Source organism: Haliotis rubra, unplaced genomic scaffold (genome assembly GCF_003918875.1).
Source record: "Haliotis rubra isolate DU_JTF1 unplaced genomic scaffold, ASM391887v1 Scf150, whole genome shotgun sequence".
Taxonomy (NCBI): Eukaryota; Metazoa; Mollusca; class Gastropoda; order Lepetellida; family Haliotidae; genus Haliotis; species Haliotis rubra.
In genome coordinates this window covers 923337-942600 of record NW_025765448.1, presented here as the reverse complement: position 1 = coordinate 942600, position 19264 = coordinate 923337, and the positions used below count along the sequence as shown (strand labels likewise).

The 19264-nt window shown below is 40.3% G+C and overlaps 1 protein-coding gene across 1 annotated transcript in view; it reads right to left on the bottom strand.

Annotated features, from left to right (window-relative positions):
• Positions 1-3717, bottom strand: part of LOC124270262 (GTPase-activating Rap/Ran-GAP domain-like protein 3) — a 118925-nt gene extending 115208 nt beyond the window's left edge. Inside the window, 1 exon segment of the mRNA XM_046705296.1 lies at positions 2160-3717. Within this exon segment, the coding sequence (XP_046561252.1) occupies positions 2160-2407 (248 nt within the window). The 5' untranslated portion in view covers positions 2408-3717.
• Between the last annotated feature and the right edge of the window lie 15547 nt (positions 3718-19264).

Below are 19264 nucleotides of genomic sequence, written 5' to 3'. Positions count from 1 at the left end.
TATTTATCCATTGACACTATTAGAGGCGTGTTACAGTGTTTCAGAAGTCATTCAGACGTCTGATACATAATTAACACGGGGAATTTGTTTTTTTTAAATAGTCTTTTAAATAACTTCTTATTTTCAGTCATCCATTAAGTTACTTTTTTCAACGCAATCTGTCTGTAAGCCAAACTGAATCGATATATATCTTTCATAATTAGTTCATAAATTATTCATAATACCCCGGAATAAATCCCAAGTGAAAAGCGTTCAGAAAAGGTCAGTATTGCCATGTAATAAATTAATACCGATCCATTCTTTCATGTGTATCCTTGAACTATGCATGTAGACCATCTGTTCTATAGGTATGAAGCTGCCGTGATGTTTCTGGAATAAAGCGGCGTAAAACCAAACCTATGGGTATGAACCATCCCAGTCAGTCTATAGGTATGAAGCGGTAAAACTGTTCTATAAAATACCATTTTAATTTCGATGGAATTTTAAAATTAATAGTTCTGTAACGAAAGCGGCATTGCTAACTGATTGAAAATAGACAAAAATGAAATATTATAAAAATGTAGATGTCTCAGATGCAGGTGTCTCGTCAGCTTCCCAACACTACTGTAACGATCTCTTCTATTCCATTCATTAAACATTTATATCGAAATATGGAATTTCAAATGAGAATCGGGAATTGCCATGAATCCCAGTTGGATCATTAAAGGATAATGTTGGTGGTATGTGATTGTGTATCCCGTTAGGATGAATTCTCGCGTCCTGCAGTTTCTCTTCCTTGTATCAATACAATTATTTATTCCTCATTGTCTTATATCTGTGCCTTGCACTACGCGTTAGCTGCCAAGTTGAAGTCTGTGGTCTAGACGTTGAATGGCATGGTATCGGTATGAGAGATTATATTTATTTTGTTATCCTGCAATCGCGTACAGTCCAGTCATATCACGACCTGTAAGTAATATAGACTGGGTGGGTAAACCAGCGGATGATGTCATGACCACCTCCAACCTCGTTACGTACAGCCACGCGTTTTGTATGAAGTCACGGTTCATTTAGTTGCTTCAGACAAGTGTGGGTGGTTGGATGTCTCCTAACCCCCAGGTGCTCGAGTGACTAAGGTCAACTGTCTGGCAGATACGCGCCATAATATTTGAGTTGGTATGGAATGAATAAAAGACTTGCTAAACCATTAACCATCTTTTAAAACACATTTATTAATGATGATTCTAGATACTCCAACGCTTTCGGGTATTTTTCATTCACGATATCCCTGGAGCACCCATCATACATTACAGCCCTGTTATCTACCATACTCTACTAGTACGCGCCATTTTGTGACTAGAAATGCAGTCTGGGCTGTTCCTCTGCTGTAACAGTAAAGTAAAGGGTGAAACCTGTTAGACGGGACAATTCTAAGTTCGGACAACTGCATTTTCCGAACACCTACTGTTGGGATCCTTTTAGTCCTTTAAGTTCAATACATTCACAACTTTGGGCAAAATTATATTTATTGTTATAATAGGAGTTCATCAAATAGTTACAAGTAGTCTCAACTCGCTCCATACACTCTACAAGTAGTCATATTGGCAGTCTCAACTCGCTCTATACACTACATATAGTTCTGGTGACAGTCTCAACTCGCTACATAAACTACATATAGTTCTACTGACAGCGTCAACTCCCTACATAAACTACACAGAGCCAGATTGATTGTCTCAACTCGCTCCATACACTACATATAGTTCTGGTGACAGTCTCAACTCCCTACATAAACTACACATAGCCAGATTGACTGTCTCAACTCGCTCCATACACTACATATAGTTCTGGTGACAGTCTCAACTCGCTCCATAAACTACACATAGCCAGATTGACTGTCTCAACTCGCTACATACACTTTATACAGTTTTGTTGACAGTCTCAACTCGCTACATAAACTACATATAGTTCTACTGACAGTGTGAACTTCATCCATACACTACATATGGTTCTGTTGACAGTTTCAACTCGCTCCATACACTACATATAGTTCTGTTGACAGTCTCAACTCGCTACATAAACTGCATGTAGACCTACTTGTCTAAAACAGGAACACAAACCGCCATATTTGCAGTTTCAAATAGTGGCATACACTCGCCCTACTAGCACTAACAAAACCTTACCTGCAGAAATAGGCTGACTCTCTTGACACGCCCGATCTGGGAGGGGTGTCGGGTTGGTGGACGCTTATTCTCAACGACCCGGTAGCAACATCAGTTTGTTTTTTCTTCTTCTTTCTTATGGATGAAAACGCGCGTCGGAGAACGCCAAGATTGGCCTTTACACTTTCAACGTTTGTTTCAGTATCCTCCGTATCGAATTCCGTCTCCATAATTGATCTTCCACTTGGGCTGTAAGACCGTCGAAACATACTGGCTGTACGGGAGATTTAATAAATACAGTTCAAGGAAGGAAACGGTTCTCCGGCGATTGTGCAACTTGCTGTTGTGAGAGTGTGTAACCTGTGACTTCAATTTCAGTCCTTTACAACTTGAAGTATATCTTAGTCAGTTTAATAGTCAGTTCTGAACGCCGATCAATGCTGGGGATTGAGAAGCGTTCCTCAAGCAAGAACAATAAATGTGTAACGGCAGTAGTAGCAGCGCTCACCGTTTGCCACCGTTCTACATATGGCACTTCGGAAGAGGAGGTAAGTATTCACTGTACATCACCCTCATATGGAACCACCTTTCTTCTTGGATCTGAACAAATCAGAAATTCTCAACACTGGAGTAGAAAATGAAATATGAATACTCAGCTAAGACAGGTGGAAATCATGCGTAGGTGTACACAATTCACGAATACTCGCATTGGTCAGTTTTCCCAGACATGGGTTGCACGAATAAATTCTTAACATCTGACCTCTGTAAGGTAATCAGACTGGTGAGGCATTTGTATACAGAGTGTGTCCCCGTATCCAGAGTCTATGGTGTGGAGAACGCTGGTATACAGTTATGTATTGACGACACCATGTTTTGATATCTGTGTGTGACGTCAATGCACGACGTATCCACCAGCCTTGGAATAGCTGCAGTGTCAATGATAACAAGTTACTTTCTCAATCCCATATACAAACACTGGATAGGAAAACCATGAGGGTATCTCAGCACGCTTCCACAATAATATGGTTTCAGACACTCTTCACAGATGATGAGGCATTATCGGTCAACTGTCCATTCACCTGGATTCCTCTGAGCTCTGGCAACTCACTCCAAAACATTCGCCAGGAAACATCACATATAACCCTGGGTGTACGGACTGCACGGAAGATCAATGTATGTAAATACGCGAGTGGTTTGAGCAACAGCCATCTGAATAGCGTTGACTTAACAGATCTTCCACAGAACTGACGCTTTTGGTCCGAGCGATTAGGCGCGTCAACAAGGGATTTCTGGAGAGGCCAGTTGTGTTGTATTTGTCTGCTCAATGCCTCTGATAGTCTGCTTCAAAACACTGGCATACGCCACAGTATCCTTCAATCAAGTAATGATTACATGCTAACTCCCATTCCACAAATGAAATCTTCGATTTCGCGGACCGCAGTGTAGTTTGTACCAGGGGCTACTGTTATAAAATCCCAGATAATTAGTGTGATCACAAGGTCAGGCACTCCAAATGTCCTTCAATGATTTCGACCAGCTCCGAACACAGGCGGCAAGAATGACGACTTTACTATCGGAGCAGACGACACTTTCCCATAGATGAGTGGACCTATATTAACGCCATAATGAGGCCACGAGCGAGCGGAGAACCACGCATGGCATTTCCGCGCCTTCACGTGCGTCTGAAGGACTGTGTTTATCGACCATGTGCTCGGGAGCAAGGCCAGCGTTTCTCAACCCTAGAGATGTCAGACCAAATTTCTATTCCAGGTCTGAAGAGTTGATTCGTCCATGACACAGCACACGCGTTTTATCCGTAATGCAGTTAGCTGATGTCCTAAATATTCACGTTCGAACTCACAATCCCTATTTGACACCGATAGGCGAATAAGCAATCAAGGCTACCGCAAGCGACACCAGTTTATGAAGCCACACCATTGAGGGATCCTGTCCAATTAAGCGACCTCATCCAGCCTTGAGGAACAGAACTGCAGAATCACACCTGGCGTCAGTTAATAATGATAGACCCACGGGGCAATGATTATCCTCAATGTCTATATAGGATTAGTGTTATTATATGAAGGTACATTAACTAAGACGGAATATACACCCCAAAATATATCGACAGAGATCGAGCGATTACTAAACGGGTTCGTAGCAAAATGTTTGCAATGTCATGGTGGTACGTGTCCAGTTGTTAAACTACATTGCATAATCCTTTCGTGAGAAATACAGAATGATCTGCAGATGTGTTAGTACAAAGCCTATTGATCTTCTACTTCACTGTACTAGACCAATGTATGGCAGGTGGTGACATTATAATATTTGGACATGGTCTTGTCGCGTAAATATACACGCTGATGTGTGTTTTACATTTTTCAGCAAACGTTTACATGTTTTATTAACATTTTTCAAGCAAACCAGGAACAATAATATTAGAATATTTGATGATTGGTGTTGATATCATTTCCAAATAAAATGTATTTATATGTGTTTAGGGCTATTTTTAAGAGAAACGACATGAATTCTAAAATTGTTCGGTAGAGGGTCCGAGTTTTATTGAGTCCTAAAACAATGTTCACTTCACTCGTCCTAACAGGATATTAATTCTGTCTTTATTTTGGTCCTGCGTTCCTTATAGGGAATATCTAACCCGGTTTGACCCCCAGGGTTCATTATCTAAAGACTTCTTCATTTCACCCTCTATGACATAACTGGAATGTTGCTGAATGAGACGAAACCCAGTGACACATAACAGAAGGTACCCACGTACTCCACAATGAACGCATTCACGCTTTGCCGTAACGACATAAGACCCGCATCCGTAGTTGAACCGGAAGAGCCGAAGTATGGCCGACAATTGATAACACGGTGTCGTGCTTACTGGCTTGTACTCGGTGGCTTCCTTCTAGCACGTATATAGTGTAATAAGTGTATAACCAGCGTCTCTCTCTCCCCCCTCCCCCACGCGTCATCTGTATACAATACGCCCATAGACGTCGGAAAGCATGAACGTTTCGCTTTTTCTATAAAAAATGTTTGCTCATAGTGTATTAATGTCAATAAATCCTTTGTTGCTTAAACGAGACAGGGAGAATTATTATGTATTGTGTTAATATCAGTTCGATCCTTAAAACAGAGAGCAATGGCTTGTAGATAGTCCCTTGGCGTCAGCCGTTGTATTTAAGCCGGGGCTTTGCCTTGCGAAGACAGAGTATTACATGGAAAGAGGGCAATGCATATATATCGCACGTCGGGGAACCAGCGCGATCTTGTATTCTCTGGAGGATGAGAAAAATTGGAAATTGTACATCTTGTGAAAGCATCGATCCTTTCTTGGCTCTGTACAGCTGTGGAGATGCGGTACTCTGCGTTGTCGATCGCAGTGTTGGAGTAATGTACAACGAGCCGATGGCGCAAGAAACGCCATGCCGTGTCTCTTAAGAGCTTCCGACGACGCGAAAGATTTCGATCTGTTAGACAGCGTTTTAAAAGATAGAGCATTCACACATTTACTGTGATCAACAAAACAGTAGTTTGCTGTGACAGTGAAGAGACACTGTCTCTTATTATTCAACTTAGTTCTTCAAATGAGCAATGCTTATGGGCAACCCCACTACGTCTGTCTCGACAAGGCATTTCGGAAATGTAAACATCCAACTCTCCTTTGTGTAAGAGGGTATCATTCTTTTCAAGCATCTGAAATATAAACTAGGAAAATCTACTAAGTAAAGGCGCTATTCGTGAAAAGTGCTTCCTGAATGTCACGCCATTTAAAGAGGATATTGTCAGTTTGTTCATCATGACATTTAATATGAATTAATTTGAAACAATCTTATTAAAGGAGCGGGGGTGGAGTTGTTACATATTTTAGCAATTTTTCAGAAATTCAATAGAAATGAGAATCAAATCCGTTACTGGCGTCTTAAAACTATACTACGGTAACAGTATGGTTTCTGCTTCCGCATATGATTTAGCTCATGTGCTTGGTTCTGCTGTTCTACAGCTTCGTGCTTAGGGTTCCAGGTTTACAACATGGTTTTACGAGCACAGTCCTATAAATAGAACTATAACATATGTTTTGTTTGTTAAAACAGCAAAGCAATATTTCAACTGTGTGACTGCAGTGTGTACAGACTCGTATCTGGATCACACAGTTTAGTGATTGATGTTTGAGCAACATCACAGTGTTGGTACGATAATATGTAATGCTAAAATACAGCAAGCTCAACCAATACAACAGATGTGGGGGACGTATTCTCAGGGACTAGCCATAAAGATATTCTGAGTTGAGGGTTTGAGTTTTTGTATGATATAGTCTCACAGAAATATATTCTTCACTTGATATCATGGCAATTATTTAGAGTCTAAAGCCTTGACCGAAACAGTTCTCAGACATAGTGCTGTCATCATTTGCATACCAAAGCTGTGTTCCTGGCAAAGCTAAACACATCAATGCCAAAATCTCAGCTGTTGGACCTTCATTTTCCGAATGTTGTTCAATTACTTCCTTAGGCAAGATCCGGGTTAGAATATTGGCCTTCAGTAACCCATGTTTGTCGTTGGAGGCGACTAACGGGATCGGGTGGTTAGGCTCGCTGACTTGGTTGACACATGTCATCGTATCCCAATTGCGTAGATCGATGCTCATGGTGTTGATCACTTGATTGTCTAGTCCAGACTCGATTATTTACAGACCTGCCGCCATATCGCTGGAATATTGTGACGTTAAACACCAACCAACCTTTGGCAAAGTCGAACACATTCTCAGTATCAAACTCAGAAACACAGACATAGAGCTGTCATATTTATCATTAAAAAAGCTGTTTTCCCAGCAAAACCAAACATATTCTCAGTATCAAACTCAAAAACACAGACATATAGCTGTCATATTTATCATTGAACAAGCTCTGTTCTCGGCAATGCTAAACACAAAAATGACAAAATGTCAGTAGTTGGACATTCATTTTCCTAATAGTGGCTCAGTTACTTCCTTTTGCGTGCATTCATTGCACTACACTGATCACACAGGGAGACTATAATTAAGGTTCATTTTCTAAATCACATGTCTTGAATCTACAAGAATTAATATCACCCATTCTTTGTTTAACCTTTTTCTGGAAAATGTAGGTGTAATGAAGCACATGTACAAGAAAAGGTTTCTTAATGGAAGTCATTAATCTTCATTCTCTTGTTCAAAATCTCATTTTATATGGAGTCAGCTTTCATCCATTCATTACTTGCGACAGGAAAGAGACAGGATATTTCATTAGGATAAGCATATGTATATCAAGAGCTTCCTGGCGACACATACATCATCTTATAAGCAGGTGAGGTGAAACGGCGTTCATGTTTATAAATTACGCTTATATAACGATGCGTATGTGTGAGAGAGAGGGTGTGTGTGTGTGTGTGCGTGCGTGCGTGTGTGTGTGTGGTAGGGGAAAGGATTGGTGGGTGTATGTGCTATAAGAAAAGTATCATGATACTTTCTGGATGACAACGTCTTTATTATACACGTGGAAAAAATATCGCAACATCCTGGCACTTATATATTTCTGTCAAAATCTTAATAATTGCTATATAAAAACATTATTGGCTTCGTGTAAATGAAAAGTGTTTTTAGCACTTTGGCTACAACAGAGTGTCCTGTGAAGACGCACATGACATATAAACTGTGATTAAATATAGGCCCCGTCATAAAACTCGGGTGTTTCGATACTTTTTTCCATCCGTATATTATGATGCAAGGTTTCGGTTTAGTTTCTTATACCGTTGTCAAGCAAGAGTGCCAGGTGAAGCATGAACATCGATTCTTTAATTACTGTTCATTACCAAAATCACATGTCTTTGAATGTATATAAATCCATATCATTCATTTGTTTTTAACTTTTCTGAAAAATGTAGGTTTAATAATGAATTGAATGGTCCATACTCGATTAGTTACAAACCTTCATTAGCAACATCACTGCTCGGTGCGGCGTAAAACAACAAACAAACAGACATAAACAGCATCAGGCCTAAATGATGCTGAAGCCCTTACATATCTTGAAGAAATATGTGTTCTAACTTTTTTTTCCAAAAACGTAGCAACGAATTGCTTCAGTAGTGGATTCAAAGAAGTCAAAGAAGCCTGTGTTTTCTACAGCTGGTGTTCAAAATAGAATCAAAGTTTAAAAGCTCCATCTCACACTATTTACTTCGCCATCTTGGATTTCAAATGGCCACAAATTCAATGGATATATGGAATATGTATGTCCTAATATCTGAGCACAGGAAAAGGAACCGCAGAATAAGGTTATGTTTTGCTTCATGACAAAGTGGAATAAATAACATGAAAGCCTTGGCAGATATGTTACGATCTCCCCAGACTCATAAATGCGTTTTTGTCATCTCCCATTTGTGTAAATAGAATCAAGAAATAAGAGACTTTCTGTCAATTAATGGAGATTACGGTTACAAATCCACCTATAATGTAACGCAGTGTGTTGTATCACTGAAGCCAAGGACAAACAAACAGAGACAACAGGTTGGCAAGGCGATGTTTAAAAGCAGAAATCAATATCCAGAGACTTCATGTGTCTGTGGAATTGAAGAATTTTGACATTTGTTTAAACTGCCTCCGTTTGCGCTTCTGCTACACAAGGTGTTTTCGTTGTCATTAATCACGCTTACTCCTTGTTCCTGCTCTTGGTGGTCTGGTTACAACGTTCTCGTTTGCGCTTGGTATTGCCATTTATTACACAGAGTAATATAACTCTTTGCGATGGCGAGTGTCATGAAGAACGTTTTCAAAACAAATCGAAAATACCAATCTGGAACGATCGCGACACAATATAGAACAGTTAGAGTCTTCTAATATCTTACCACATGCGTACACTAGCATAAACGTATAATTTTACACAGCACAGAACTGAGTTCAAATGCTAAAATACGTTTCATACATTGGGACATCTGTGTTCACCAGGCCTGAGGTGTTAACAATAACAAGTATATCAGCATTAAAGTCATAGATAATAGGTTTCTGACGATGTCTAGTTTTCAGGAAAACTCACGTGACGAACAATCCCGAATTGACACCTTATTCTCCATGTGATGAATCGAGCTGCCAAACTATAAAATCTCCCCAAGATGGCTGCAGTATTAGCCATTTTTAAAATTGGATCGAAATTATATTCGCATGCAAAGTGCCAAATGCATCGACGTTATGATTAGAGAATGAAGAAGGTAATTTGGAAGAAAATCATTTGAACCTTCCCCAGAGTTCTCAAAATGGCTTCTTACATATGAGAGTTAAACTTTCCCCCAAATTATTTCCCAAAGACACAAAAATGGATTTCGGCACAATATACCGTAGTGTAATCAAGAAACGAATTACGTTCAGAATGTACAGGCTGCTGGGCCTCACAATCTGTAAATTACATGCCGATTCGATTTTAGGTTTGAGTGATTCCTTCGTCAACAATTTGTTTCTCCAGTAATTGCAGCGGCAGAGTGGGTTGCACAATTGCTGTACATGCAGCGAACTGCGAAAGCCACCATTATGGCTGTCATCGTCTAGCGATAATGGGTGTTAATGTAGAAATGATTATTAGCAATTTCCAGAAATCAAATGACCGCCTCATCCGCCCTAGACAAAATATATGCTTGACATAGGTCATCCTGCGGAGGTTTCATCATTACTCTCTCTTCACGACCTGCAATTTTGGTGGCAAATAATGCAGTCTAGAAGGTTGTGAGTCCGGTTTGTGCACTGACATTCTCAATTTAATGGACTCGCGTTCAATTAAGGTAAAAGATTCTTATCTATGCACAGGAGATAGGATTATCAGCAAAAAAGCACTATTTGGAATTTCAATCTCCGACACTGCCATCGTCTGTTTAAATTCTAAGAAGGGTAATTTGAAGGCTAATATGAAGTATATATTACTGGTATCATGTTTTACTGTGATAATCATTCTATAGAATGCCAGCAAGGAAACTGAATTTAAAGTGAATTAACTTAGTTTTTAGGCATGGGATAAGTAAACCGATCGATTTAATTTTACTTAAAAATCTCCAAACCTTTTTTCACTTCCTGAGCAGGTGCAAAGTATTATAGGGCGTCTTGTTTTTAAATCGAAACAGGTGCTGTGTGAATGACGTCACTAAAACATATATAGTTATATTGAGGAACAAGTAAAATGCAAACGCTAAGATGTGACAATGAATGTTTTTTAAAGGAGAATCAGCCATTTTCTGCGGCAATCTGACAGTGATCGTGCCCAGGATAAGTAGTTCTGTGCATGATTAGCGATCTGATACGTTTGGCCACGATGACAAACAACCAGACCTGTTATAAATAATCATTGTCTCCATCCAATGCTCATCAGTGGGTGCTTATCGCCAACGACAGGATATAAATTCATTTGTCAGTATGTATCCATCATCAAGAAAATTGCTTTTCGTGTAAAATGTTATTTTGAATAGGTCGTAAATATGAGTATATTTAAGTTTCAAACTCGTTTTTTATACGGTAGCTATAATACATGTTATCTCGACAAAAATTTCAACTAAATCATGTGTTAATGCAAATTCTAAATGCAGAACAAAGGATTGACGTCGTTCCATTATTCTTTTTGACGTATTGTAGTTTATTATTGATTCACATATGGTTTATAATCTACTTGATCACGGTATTTGTATTAATATGTACTCATACAATTGGTTGATGTTCCAAATGTGCAGCATTGTCATTGTGTTTCTGGTTGAACATGTTAAACATAAGAAACACATTAAAATAATTGTCCAAAGAATGAGGGTTCGAATCTCAAATTGGACTTAACTCCTAAAAAGTAACAAAAAGAGACAAGATGATGTATAGTTACAATTCCGTAAATACTCGTGAAGATCTGGGTTAGAATTGACCTTCAGTAACCCATGTTTGTCGTAAGAGGCGACTAACGGGATCGGGTGGTCAGGCTCGCTGACTTGGTTGACACATGTCATGGTATCCCAGTTGCGTAGATCGACGCTTATGCTGTTGATCACTGGATTGTCTGGTCCAGACTCATTTATTTACAGACCGTCACCATATAGCTGGAAAATTGCTGAGTGCGGCGTAAAACTAAACTCACTCACTCAATCAGTTCCTTAAATCTTCTGCGACTGACAGCCCTCAAACATTAACATATTGCTGTTCTTAACTTCTGCAGCCGCGGTCACTTGGACGTAAGCAATATCGTTGATGTCAACCCACATTTCTCAAAACACAGAAAGTTTTGGCTAACGGATGACAGTGGAGATGTCCTTTGAGAACCTTCACGCATATTACGCATATTGTAATGTTCATTTTCTGTACTTATTGATTTGCTTTTATGGAAATAGGACACACGTCAGAAGTCCTCCCACGTTTGCCAGGCTCCCTTCCTGGTGTTCCAAGTCCCTGGGCGACTGCAGTCGACTGGTCAGGTCATTGTTTGTCACGGAAATCAGAGAACTGTCATGGAGCATGTGTGTATACACCTGTGACTCAAAGCCAACGCTCAGGTTCATTATGGCTGTCTGTGGACGTGATCTGATTTGTTTGATTTCAGTTGAATTTAACAATCCAAACACACATGATTCTAACGAAGCAGCATCCTGAAATCTGAATGTAACTGTCCACCAAATGTTTGGTAAACGTAAATGGCCTAACCCTTTCCATTATCGTAGAAAATATGTGCTGCATGCATTAAAGTTCACATTTGTTGGGTTGAGTCCTATCCGGGATCATCTATCGTCCAATAGCCTATATCGACGTCAAGTTTGATAGAGCGTACAATAGTCTATAGCAACGTCTAGTTTAAAAGAGTGTACAATTAGCTTATATCAACGTCTAGTTTAATAGAGCCTTAAATAGTCTATATGAACGTCTAGTTTAAAAGAGTATCCAATATCAACGTTTTGTTAAACAGAGCGCCAAATAGCCAATACCAACATCTAGTTAATAGAGTGAAAACTATGTCAAAGTCTAGTTTCATAGAGCTCCCCCAGCTTATATCAAAGTTTAGTTTAATAGAGCCCGCCCCCAAGCCCATATCAACGTCTAGTTTAATAGAGCTCCCCCAAGCCCATATCAACGTCTAGTTTCATAGAGATCCCCAGAGCCTATATCAACGTCAAGTTTAATAGAGCTCCCCAGAGCCTATATCAACGTCAAGTTTAATAGCGCTCCCTCGAGCCTTTATCAACGTCAAGTTTAATAGAGCTCCCTCGAGCCTATGTCAACGTCTAGTTTAATAGAGCTCCCCCAGCCTATATCAAAGTCTAGTTCATAGATTTCCCCCAAGCCTATGTCAAAGTCTAGTTCATAGAGTTCCCTCAAGTCTATGTCAAAGTCTAGTTCATAGAGCTCCCCCGAGCCTATATCAAATTCCAGTTCATAGATTTCCCCCAAACCTATATCAAAGTCTAGTTCATAGATTTCCCCCAAACCTATATCAAAATCTAGTTCATAGTGTTCCCCCGAGCCTATATCAAAGTCTAGTTCATAGATTTCCCCCAAACCTATATCAAAATCTAGTTCAGAGAGTCCTCCAAGCCTATGTCAAAGTCTAGTTCATAGAGTTCCCCCAAGCCTATGTCAAAGTCTAGTTCATAGAGCTCCCCCAAGCCTATGTCAAAGTTTAGCTTAGTGGAGAGTCACCCAGCCTGTATCAAAGCCAAGATTAGAAACTTTGATTTAGGCCCTGGAACTTTCTTTTCTGGAGAAGATGCAGCAAGTACCGTCACTCTAATGACTGCAATAGTAGATAAAGTCAAATATTGACTCACTCTAATCTTGATTTAGTCTCAGAGGCCCTGAAGCGTTTTGAGTGTCGGGCCATTCTGATTTGTTTCCAAATTAATGTAGGGCAGCCTTGGGTTATAATCACGCATCCAGTTAGACTAACGAAGCCCAGTGTCGGTGTTCAACGACAGCTACGTCAACAAAGTATGGTCGCACATGAACTTCATGTAGTTACAGATGATGTTGAAGGTTCTGAAGCTGATCACGTTGATGATGTGGACCTTGCTGATGGAGATGACATATCAAGTGCTGGACTCAACGTATGGACACATCGTGGTTATCTCGGTCATAGGACCAGCTTGCATAGAAATTGCATTATCAGCTCCCTGGGGGTGATACATGTCATGGTCATGGTCATTTACGCAAAGGTTCACAGAAAACCCCTGTATGTGAATACATTGAAGTTCAGAGTGAGTGAGTGATTGAGTTTAGTTTTACGCGCTTTTAGCAATATTCAAGAAATATCACTGCGAAATGGGCTTCACACTTTATACCCATGTGGGGAATCGAACCCAGGCATTCGGCGTAACGAGCGGACGCTTTAACCACAAGGCTATCCCACCGCCCTGCTATCGCTTATGAAGTCACTGAAACTCTGCGTGGTATTGCAAAATAATTTCTTGAAAATATTCAACAAATATTAAGGTTCCTTAATTCTGTTTCTATATTCCAAAGTAGTTGCTTTTGAGAGACTTATTATTCAAGCTGTAAATAAAAGGTGGTTATATAAGAAACGGAAGAATACCGTGACCTACAGTGCACTGTGGGTTGTCTTCCCTGACATTGACGTACACGGTAACATAATGGATCCACTGCCAGTTGGCTTATCAGTCTCTAACAGAAAAGGAAAAGCTGCCTTCTTTGAAGACAGGTCCTTTCGTCTTACTCTGAAACCGCTTTGCTGCAATTATTGATATTTTGTCGAATATTCATCAAGAAGCAAATTGCCTCACCCCATTGTGTGTTCGGTCGATATGTCTCTTCAGTTCTATCATGAATAACATGTTTGATTTGATTTTCCTTGAGGTGGAAACGTATGGAGTCATCAAAAGGACGCTAAGTTCCTCTGAATGTATGTGCGCAACTAATTTCGGAATTAAGAACAGATGTAGATTGGCCAGTATAGCCAGCTGAATATGGGTAATCACCACTCTGTAACTATGGGGAGTTGGCATTAGAAACGACTGGCCACCTCAGCGTGATGAAATATATAAATATTGTATTAAAAACCATGTTACTGACTTTTATTCTCAGTTGGTTTAACAGGGCCACACCAGTGAAAATAGGGTTCAAGACAGGTATAAACGACTGTGACCATCACACACGCACACGCACACGCACGCACGCAGGCACGTACGCAGAAATACACAGGAACAAACTAACGCACACACGCAAATTCAACCGCACGTTCATCCAAAGACAGAAATAGTCACAATATTATCCCTCTTCCTTATCCTATTATCCTTATTATCGTGCAGGGGAATATATAAACAGGGTAATGGTCACTTGAGACTGGGCCGTATTTGGGGCAATGGTAAAATATTGAATCACTGCGTTAATACCAAACAAATGTTGACCTTTGTCTGAAGTACCTCAGCTTTTAAATGAAAATATTTTGTGATGAAATAAAAGGCATCTCGCACAACCACTTAAAACATGCCAGTGGACATTTTGTTTCTGTGAGCAGACTTGTACGGACTCAAATGTCAGAAGTGAACGTAAATGTCACTTGGAGACGAGTCCTTTAAAAACTACGGGCTGTACTGCTGAGTCAGGCGTGGATTGTTTTCAAAGAACACTCGCTTGACATATGGTGAGTGGGTGAGTTTAGTTTTACGCCGCTTTTAGCAATATTCAAGCAATATCACGCGGGGAACACCAGAAATGAGCTTCACACATTGTACCCATGTGGGGAATCGAACCCGGGTCTTCGAGGTGACGAGCGAACGCTTTAACCATGAGGCTACTCCACCGCCCCCGTTTGACATACGGTAGCAAAGAGCCAAAACACATATTTACATACATTGTCAGTAATAGACACACATTCAGGATACTCCGTGATCTTGGTTGATCGCCGGTATTAGTGCGTAGCCATCATAGACAGCCGGTGGCGCCGTTTGACGTTATATGGAAGTTGAGGCTTTGGTAGGACAGCCTACCTCGGACAGAGTTCCATACACGACTACATCGTTCTGTTGGTTACAATCTTATCAGCATCCGTTACTCTATATTTAGGTTACTCTTACAAACGTTTTAGATTACCAGGGGAATATGTCCGCGATCCTTCACAGATAAGTCAGCTGATGTATGCCTCATTAAACTATACAATGTACAGGAGATCAATATTCATCTCCACGGACTGTGTATACATGTAGAGTTTGTATATCAGACTGAATGAATGAAGGTTACTTTACGCCGCAACAGCAATTTTCCAGCTAATGGCGAAGATCAGACAGAATGGTTACACGTAACCTGACACTGTGCGTAATGTCATAATGTCTAGTACAGATGTATCTAATGTCAGACTTCTACGTTGTCCATAAGAGCGGCTAGATATTACCTAACAGAGTATATATGACTTAATGTCTTGTACAGATATATCATATATGTATGTCTGATATACAAATGGCTATATATAACCTAACATACAGTGGAATCTGTCAAATCCGGATTCTGTGTAATCCGATTTTCTCGATAATCTGGACTACTCCCTGAGTCCCGGCAAAATTGTTCTTATTGTATTATTAAAGCTTGCTTTATAGTCCGGACTCTCTCAATTACGGATTACAGACTAAAATAACAGTCCCGACAATCAACTTGCTATGAGAACAATGCTTTGTAATCCGGACGTAGCTGGTACAAGGTAAGGTCTTGGTACATGTCTAATGCCGAACTTGCATGTCGGAAAAAAAATGGCAAGATTTGACCAAAATATACAACTCAAAACAAGTTAAGGGTCAAAACTTTTAATGGCCATTACTACAAATATATATAACAGTGAAAGGTAACGATCATATAACAACTCGAGCCAACATGCCATGACAACCATAACGGGAGACAAAAAACAGCAGGAATGTCAGTGATTGCTGATCAATAAAGTCAAAGTGACCTACTGTCAGAAGTGAAAATTCAAACGCCAGCATTGGACTAATAACGGATGTAACCACCTCGAGCAGTAAGACAAGCAGTACACCTCTGTCTCGAACTGTTCACCAGACGTTGGAAGAAGGCTTGGGGTATTGCCTGCCATTCTGCAATGAGATACTGGGCCAGTGCTGCACGGTTGTTTGGAGGGGCGTGGTTGTTACGAAGCCGACGTCCTAACTCGTCCCAAGCTTGTTCCATAGGGACTAAATCTGCTGAATATGCCGGGCATTCCATGTGCTGAACATAGATCTGTCTAAGGAAGTCCGTCACAACACGGGCATGGTGTGGTCGGGCATAGTCATGTTGGAATATGGATCCGACGCCTATGCGTTGTAAACATGACAAAACAAGGGGTCTGATAATCTCCCGTAGATAGCGATTTCCGGTCAGGGTACCATTAATGACATAGAGAGGTGTCCTTTGATGAAAGGAAAACGCACCCCAAACCATGACACCCCCGCCTCCATATGGCAAACGTTGGTTGACGTTAACGTCAGCAAAGATCCCTCCTGGACGCGGATACACACGAGTTCTACCATCATTGAACTGTAGAGTAAACCTAGACTCGTCGGAGAAAAGAACTGATGCCCACTGAGCACGTTGCAAACGAACATGGCGTCTACACCAGTCATGTCTTGCCGTCGTGTGTTGCTGAACGAGCGGTGTTCGTACTGCTGGTCGCCGTGCCCGAAGATTGTTCCTCGTCAGTCGGTTCCTGACAGTCTGAGCAGATACCAGGGTACTTGTGGCAGCTCTCAGTTGGCCACGGAGTTGTCTGGCAGTTACTCTGCGTTGTGGGAGGGCCATATTTGCCAGGTATCGGTCTTCTCTAGGAGTTGTTGATGGAGGCCTGCCAGAACGTGGCCGATTATTCAGCGTTCCAGTGACACGAAACCGGTGCCATAACCTTCCAATGACACTCTGACTCACATTTAGTCTCTGAGCCACACTGCGTTGAGGTTCTCCATCTTTTAGCCAAGCAAGAGCTCTTCCTCTGTCTGTCATGCTCAGTTGACGTCTTGTTATTGTTGAATTTCAAGTGACAATGACAATGCGACAATCACAAGTGTTATAGGGAAAATAAGCATGCACAGCACTAATCCCACGAAGAACACGTGCAAATGTTGTTCATGATGAAACATCATCTTCCACAAGCACAATGGTGGCGCTTCTGTGAAGCACTCGATGTTTCAATTTGTTCAATTTTAAACACCCTACCACATGATGACTATTGGCACCACGGTTATCTGCAGCCTTTATCCAGGTTCTGTAATGGTTTTGGATAAAATACCATACACGGAATGTAAAATTTTATTCATGCATAATGCAACCAGCCTCATCAATAACATTACATGATGACATCGCATGACCCTTAACTTGTTTTGAGTAGTATATATAGCGACTTTTTTCATCCAATATCAAACTTGAATGTCGGATATAGAAATGGTTACAATGGAAAGAAGCAGACATTGTGTATAGTGACATATCATCCAGTACAGATAAGCCCAATATACAGCATGTATATCGAACAAAAAAAGCCAAGTTTTGATTACACATAATATTCAATGACATTTTTTCCATTACAAATGTGTCCAATATCGAGCATGAACGTCGAATACAGAATGGTTAGAGAGAAGCAGACATCGTGTATAATGACATAATATCTTGCACAGATATGCCAAACATAAAGTTAGTATGTCGGACATACGAATGACTAGTGTGAGTGAGTGAGTTTAGTTTTACGCCGCTTTTACCCATATTCCAGCAATAACACCAGAAATGGGCTTCACACATTGTACCCATGTGGGGAATCGAACCCGGGTCTTTGGCGTGATTGACGAACGCTTTAACCACTACGCTACCCCACCGCCCCAAAGAATGACTACACCTCACCTGACATCGTGTATACATGTGGAGTACATACAGGCGGTTTACAGTAGGCATAGGATCATATGAACCAATACGCACAAGGCGACTCTGTTGATTTTCAAAACAATAGTATGACGTCACAAGTATAATATACTTCAAGTCTTCCATCCGTCAGGCTCTAGACCCTTGACTAAACAAGCGGATATGAACTATTTTCCGCCACTGAGAGAGTTATAAATATAAATTCAACCAAACTGGCTTCCGATTGTGTTACTGCACAAAACACACTACTTGACACACACAGGCCGGGGAGATCTGACATTTCTACTTTCACCTTTAACCTTTCATATTCTCATAAACGTTGTGCTGCTTACTATCTGACTACGCAGCCGCAATGCTGAGGACCTCAGTGAAACCATCATAGTTTCTGCTGTTAGTCGACGACGTTTGTAAAGTTGGAAATGTCCCTTGTTGCATTTTATACCGTCACCAGCAGCTGTACAGGTTTACAGTCGTACTGGTGACAATATAGTCTGTCTCACAGTCCCTGAACCACAGAACCTACTGCCAAGCCCTCTCTGCAGTGCTAAAGCCCTAAACAAAGCAAGTCTAGATTTCCTCAGGTTCATGACTCCGATATAAACTTAGGATAGATGAAAGCGTATTCTTAGAACCATTTCTGATGAATGTTAGAGGTAAATCAATATCTTTTTTATCTTATCTTAAAAAGAAAACAAAGGACAAATCTAATGAGTTAGAAGCTAAAAAAAGGGACTGTGAAGATTCTATTAGAAAAGATTTTCAAAACGTAGATGAAGCCTTACTATCTGAACTTTCTAAATTAAAATCAGAACTACAACAAATTAAGGAAGAAGAGATACGAGGAATTCAACTCAGAAACAGAATTCTATGGAATGAAGAAGGGGAAAAACCAACAAAATATTTCTGTCACTTAGAAAATAGGAATTATGTTAGCAAATCAATTAATAAACTTATTACAGATAATATTGAAGAAATTACTGACAGCGATGCGATCTTAAATGAACTTAAAGAGTTTTATAAAAAACTGTATTCTTCTGCTGAGAACTATGGGAATGATGCCTGATTAGCAAATGTGAAAACTCCAACCTTGAGTCACCAACACAGAGACAAATTGGAAAAAGAATTAGACATAAATGAAATATCATTGGCAATGAAAAATAACAAAAGCCTAGGTATAGGTGGATTTCCAATTGATTTCTTTAAATTCTTCTGGAAAGAACTTAAGGTCTTGATATTCAGATTTATCAAAGATGTATCA